The 6656-nt window shown below is 35.7% G+C and overlaps 1 protein-coding gene across 5 annotated transcripts; it reads right to left on the reverse strand.

Moving 5' to 3' along the window:
- Positions 1-1015: 1015 nt before the first annotated feature.
- Positions 1016-6189, reverse strand: LOC114373871 (protein UPSTREAM OF FLC-like). Of its 5 annotated transcripts, none has more exons than XM_028331425.1 (7): positions 5485-6188; positions 5332-5401; positions 4929-5044; positions 3957-4830; positions 2229-2531; positions 2029-2107; positions 1016-1167 (listed from the first exon to the last, which is right to left on the reverse strand). In XM_028331425.1, the coding sequence occupies exons 1-6, from the start codon at positions 5672-5674 to the stop codon at positions 2062-2064; spliced, it is 1599 nt and encodes a 532-aa protein (XP_028187226.1). In that variant the 5' UTR covers positions 5675-6188; the 3' UTR covers positions 1016-1167; positions 2029-2061. The 5 variants fall into 5 exon arrangements, with proteins under 5 accessions (XP_028187226.1, XP_028187224.1, XP_028187225.1 ...); XM_028331423.1 differs by lacking the exon at positions 1016-1167 and having other exon boundaries at positions 1670-2107; positions 5485-5777; positions 5857-6188; XM_028331424.1 differs by lacking the exon at positions 1016-1167 and adding an exon at positions 1670-1949.
- Between the last annotated feature and the right edge of the window lie 467 nt (positions 6190-6656).

A 6656-nucleotide genomic window follows, 5' to 3' on the forward strand; every position in this document is an offset into this window, starting at 1 on the left:
ATCCACTACAGAGGCAAAGTATATTGCACTGACAGAGGCCGTAAAAGAAGCTCTTTGGCCGAGAGGAATAGCTTAAGAACTCAAGCTTTAAGATCAAATCATCATAGTACACTACGATAATCAAAGTGCAATACACATCGAAAATCAAGTCTATCATGAGAGAACTAAGCATGTGGACATCAAGCTACATTTTGTTACAGAAGTCAAAGATGTAACTATTCAAAAAGTTACTACTGATGATAATCCATCTGACATGATCACTAAAATGTTACCAAGTAGCAAGTTCTATTATTGTTTGGATCTTATTCAACTCAAGTGATCCCTTGTCCATTGTTCTGTCAAAAAAAAAAATTAGCAGCCATAGTGTTGATCCTTTAGAAAAAAAAAAATTATAGCTACTGTACTAAGGTGAAGATTTATAGGTTTTGATCCAGTCAACTATAGGTCTAGTTAACTATATTGACCTGTGCAATTCTATTCATTCTATTCAATTATGTTACTAACTAACTTTTTGTTATTTCTTAGAAATGTTAGTTAAGTCTAGTTATCTATAAATAGACTTTATTTTGTACAAATTAAAGAAGAGTTTTGTAATGTGGATTTATATTCATCAATAAAGAAAGTGTCTTGATTAATTGTGTTATGAAAAGAATTCACAACATAGAGAGAGAGATTGCATAGAAAAAGACCAATGCCTTCATGCTTTATGTGATAGTGAAATCCAAATTCTCGATTCTTAAGATCACAATGGCCATTTACGAGCATGAAAGCAGTAACCCATAACCTTTCCAGACAAAGAACATTTTGACTAGATTCCAGTTTGGGTGAGAGTTCCTATTTCTTTGCATGAGGCTTTCGAAGAAGAAAGCTATTTCGCGTGTTACTGTTATCTGCTGAAAATTTCTATTTGTATTATTTTTCTATAATTAAGAGTGAAAAAACAAGAATTGCAAACTAAAATACATGATGCGAGTTTATTAAATAAATAAATAATGCGATATAAAGAAGAAAAAAATAGATATAAAGAATGTTATTAGAAAGTATATGCAAGAATATTACAACTCATCCGTTCAAAGAATTCGTACAATTTTGGAATAAAATTGTCCTGGTAACATAAAGAATCTTATTAGTTTTTGGGATAGTGCCTTTATTCAGAAGGACCTTTACCTGTTGCATAGAAATTCCAAGTTTGAATGTTACTCTTACTAGTCAACAAGCTATATAATGTTTCGAAAAATCAACCCCTGCCCTTTAAAGCTTAAACCTTTTGGGTGTAACAAGAAGATATTTGGGATTTCTTATTTTTCATTCAACTAATCTTCATCTCAGCGGGTCGACCCATTCTTGATGTCTCCTTTTGTAGGCTTGAAGGAGTTTACGAGATTAAAAGTAATTATAGACACACACTTGATTATTTCACATCTATAATTGCATTTTCTTATATAATTTCCTGACAGACCTTTAGAGAACAATTATTTCCTCACCAAAGGACATTTTCATTATTCCAATTATTTGTTAATGGTCTAGACTCATTTGCAAGCCAATTACACACCAATTCTAATTATCTGGTTTGGCAACGCCACCATCAGTGCCAGAAGGGGATGGGTTTGAAAACGACCCTGCACTTTTTCTGTGAGGTGTGGCAAATTTTAGCCTTGGAAAATGGAAATGCAAGCAAAGTACTATGCACTAACTTTAAGCAAACAAAAGCTGGGGGCAAAAGAATACATAGTATGTGTAGTTACAAAAAAAATGTGCACTCACTTCATTTCAGGTGGCAGTCCCTATAAGGTTATAATCAACACATGAAATTTACAGGATGAATAATGGACCATTGGGACCACATGCACTATTAGCCCCCCCATGCTGGCACAACATATTCACCAAAAAAAATTATAATTCTGGCACAACATTTTCACTTTTTAGATTTACGGATATATCACGTGTACCTACATGATAGATATATACGATCATCATGTTGCATTCAAACAAAAGATGAAAACTAGCAGTTTTTGCGAGCTGCCTAACCTCTGAAACAAAAACATTGTTACTTGCTGTGTCTCAACATGGTTTAGATTGGATTATAACCCGAGCTCCTGAAGCAAGCCTGTAGAGTTAAAATCAAACTCGTCAATCAATGACTGAAAACTGTAAGAAGTAAGAACACACTCCTAAGTCCTAACAATTTTTAAGAACATTAGTAGAAAAAAGATAAAGTCAACACTTAACTTTCTTCAATTTTGATCACCCTCTCCTCTTCTCTAAATGAGTCTACCCTCTTAGATTGCTTTCTCCCTGATCCTGCTGAAAGTTCAGTGATTCTTTTGCTGCTACCGATAGATGGTACTGGGGATATGCCTAAACCATAAGTTTTATCCGTGGAATTTCTTGATCCATCAGAAACAGGAGATCTCATGCATTCACTTGGTTGCTGCTTGGTTGATGAAGCCTTAACTGACTGTGGAGCATATTTTGAATTTCCTAAGGATGATGACCCCTCTGTGTCTTGTGATTTCAACTCTTCAGATGTCCTGCGCATTTGTAACAGATGAAACATTGGCCAGGATGAGATGACTAATGTGTTCCTATCACATGCCAATCATAATCAATTAATCTAAAACATGAATCCACAAAGATGGCCACAATAATTTTTTATCCCAAGCCAGTTTTAGCAGCATGTGATATAAAACAAGTTTTATATCACATTAAAATAAAAGGCTTTAGGAAGATTGAAGAATTTTGTAAACTGCAATTTTTATTTAGTAACAATTTATAAGAGAAATTCTACTTATTCCCAAGGGGCCTCCATCAACTCTACTGCAGAATATATTATCAAATTATGATGTTATCCCCAACATTTATTCAAAGGGGCATACAAAACATGAAATCCTTGTTCTTCTTTATTATTCCACGGGTCCTTTTTATCAGTTTTAAGTGTTTCACATGATAGGAGTTCGAAATAAACGAATAAAAAACTCAAAAGGATCCAAATCTCCCATTTGTCCAGGCTTTTTTGTTCTTTTACTTTTATTTTGTTTTCTTTTTTCCTTTTCCCCTGTGCGCAGGAGGATGCCTGATATTGGAAGTTCTAATGATATCTATTTTTTTCTTAGAACAATAACTTAATTAAAAAGCAATAAAGCCCCCTTCTTTTGTGCCTTTGAAGCCTCCATTTCCTTCAAACATCTTTCCATACTATCTATCTGAATATAGATCTGAACAAGCATGAGAAAGCATTATATTCCATTAAATATTGTTAATCTTTTAAAAACAAGTTTCAAAAATATAAGTCGGAAAAAATTTTAGAATCTTTCACCTTGAACAAATTCAGAACTGGCAAAGTAATTAGAATAGATATATGCTCATTTTTTTAATCCAAATAAGCGATTAAAGTGATCTTGTTTATATTTTAAAAGGAGTGAAAGCATAAGCGAAATATGGAAGTAGAGAAATAGAGTGCAGTCATTTAAACTGAGTTTCGAATAGGTAATAACAATTAACAAGCAGCTTCGAGAATTGTTTGTTTCTAACAACAAAATCATTCATTTAATGAGAGAATGAGAATTTGGCTCAATCAGGACAAACTTCAAGTCTGGTAAAAACTCAAAGTAACAGGCATTTTAACACCAGAATTCAAGCATTTTCACCCTTTGTACTATAGCACAACGTATATGTTAATGTAGCCTAATCTAGCATTATTCACTTTTTAAAGAATGACTGTATATGCCAAAAATGAGTCCTACTACTTCATCAGACCTCTAGCAGTCACTTCCTCAGCTTTGAACAAGAGTTCTCCGAAGTTATGACCAAGTGCAGTCCGTGTGCAACCAACCAAACAGCAGTATATAATAAACCATCCAGCTAGCAGATAAGCCATGATTTTGGGAAAGGAAGTAGTAACTCTTCCTAGTGCAAATTTTTCATGTTGCAAGAAATGAATCGAAAGCAAAACCTACCTCTCAGCATTACAAGAAGAAGAGCGTTTCAGAACACCATGTCCATCTCCTTCCTTCAGTACTTTAGACTCAACTACGCTCCCACTATAATATTCTTTGTCTTCCAATTTGAGGCCCATCACCTTTGCTTTCTCCGCTACGCAATCAAAGTCTCCAAACGTAACAGAAGTTGAGAACAACGGGGAGGGGAATTTCGAGTGGGAAAGCCTATCCTTATAGGAAGGAATAAGGCCAACACTATGGTTTTTCACTGATATGGACCCGCACGAGATCAATTGCATCAATAGATTTGATGCTTTCAGCCTTGCATTGGTTTGCATTCGAATGCGTTCCTCTTCCAGAATCCTAAAGCTGTTCATTTTACTCACATCAGCTCTTATCAGGGACTCCAAAGTCTCAGTTTTCCCTCCAGAAGAGGATGGAGTTGAGGGAGGAGGAGAAACAGTATCCCTACAGATTTCAGAATTATATTTCACTTGCGGCACTTGAGTTTCACCTATTTCATGGCATTCAGGTTCTAATGACCCATCATCCTCAGTCGATACACCCCTGGTACAAGTTTTCTGGGTTTCGGGTTTGTTAACATTTTCTTCTGTCTGAGTTGAAGCATCTGCCAATCCATCATTCTTGTAGATTTGGTATTCTGTCAACGGTAAGCTAAGAGAATCACTCTTTCCAGCTCTAGACTGTGGAGACACATCAGATGAACCGGTTTGTTGTCTTGGGGAAAGGTCATCATCTTCTTGGGAGTTTCTTGTCTCTTTCTCAGTCATGCTAGAAGAAGTGGAAGCCTCATCATGGCTCCTACAAGTAACCGGCTCCGGTAACTGCTTCAGGCTCTGTATTTTCCCATTGCTAATGGGGCCAAAACGTTCTGCAAGGCAAAATCCACAACCATCATAAGATTTCACCAGAATCAAAGAAAACACAACATGATGAAGACAAACAACACATAAACATAACATTCCTGACCTGAATTTGATTCGTAAAATAGCTCAGAGCCTTTGAGAACATACTCACTCCCATGAGCAGGTAGAATTAGATCATCTTCACAGAGATCATGCCACACAAATCCGTTCTTGTAGCTTCTGAATAACCAAAAAAAAAAACAAACAACTACATATGAAAAATGAACACAAAGCACAAACAATCTGGCCATAGAGTCAAGCAACAAAAAGCTTAACAATCTAGATTGCTTCATCCAACTAAAACTAATAAACATTAAGCAGCGTTGACTTTTCCTAAAATGCAAAAGCGAAACAAGGGATAAGGACAGATCCTATCAAGTCTCATCATTATTCTTTCTTCATCCTCCTTTGCATTTCTCACCACATAAAGAGGAGACAGTAATTAATTAACAAAAGAACTTGCTCACCTCTTACACGACCATGAATACAAAGAAGTCATGCCTCTACCTCTCAAAGCGTTTAGTCTATCAATCACATCTGCACACAAAGAATCCCTCAAAAAACCACACCCCACAAACAAAAACAAAACAAAAATCACAAAAAACTTTGAACTTTTCTACCTCTCAAATACAACCCATCAGGGGATGAAAGTGGAACCTCCATGAAATGAGGGTGCTCTAGCTGCCTGTTCCGGCAAAGATAGTAAAGCACCGGCACCTTCCGGTTCTGATGGTACTTTGGGGACTTTTCCGTCCACACTTTTGCCCTCTCTGGACTCACTTGCCGGTACTTCCTCATCCGAGCTTCCATTCCCACATTCACTAACTTGTCAAAATGCAAACTTTCTCCACAACTTGTTACTGGGTTTAAATTGTTAATTCTCTTCCACCATCACTCACAGCACACCATGAATCTTATTGAATAACAAAGCAATAATTATTAAACAATAAAAGAAAGACCTTTGTTAAAATGACCAATAAGAAATGTCATACAGGAATCTATGTAGTCTCACGTTGGCTTGTTTAGTTGCAAATTAAGAATCAAGCCTAGAAGAACGTGAAGTGTTACAAAATTCCAAATGAATTGGGGGGTTAATGAGGGAATGAGAAGAAAATGGAAGAGAGAGAAACAGGTGTGAAGAATTATGGAAGAGGGAACTGAAAGTCCCGATATAAAGCGTTGGGAAAGAGATTGAAACAGAGACGAGACAAGAAGTGAAGGTTGCAACTTAGTTCCTGGTAATCTTTTTTGGCTGATTTGATGGACAGATGCGAGTTATGTTCACTCACTTTTCCTTTTGCCTTTTTCACCACTTTTGAAATGTTCTCTAATTAGCATGTAATTACAATTGAAGCTCTAGTTTCAAGATTAATTAATGTTAGTTATAAATGGCAATTTTGTTTATGCACGTTAGTACTATATCTTAGCGGTTCCATTCAAGCGCGGTAAAATTCAAACGATAATGAATGGTCTAGCATTCACAATCAACTTAATGCTACAAATTTGGCTACAATTCAATGAAAATTCAACTCATTCTTAAGATATCAAATTGTGTAATTTGGACATGCACGGGTCAATATGAATTTATTATGTGTTTTTGGTTTGTTATAAAGTCTCACATGCTGATTATTTCTCCATTTTATGCATTGGAACGTGCAAATAGGTGTTTGCTGAAACAACAATCAAAACACACACTCAACCCCTATATTTTTTTTCTTGCTAAAAGAGAAAGGAAAGGAGAGGAGAGGAATGGAAGTTTTTAAAACATATCCTCTTTCTTTATTTACTTCTT

Source organism: Glycine soja, chromosome 11 (genome assembly GCF_004193775.1).
Source record: "Glycine soja cultivar W05 chromosome 11, ASM419377v2, whole genome shotgun sequence".
In the NCBI taxonomy this organism is placed as follows: Eukaryota; Viridiplantae; Streptophyta; class Magnoliopsida; order Fabales; family Fabaceae; genus Glycine; species Glycine soja.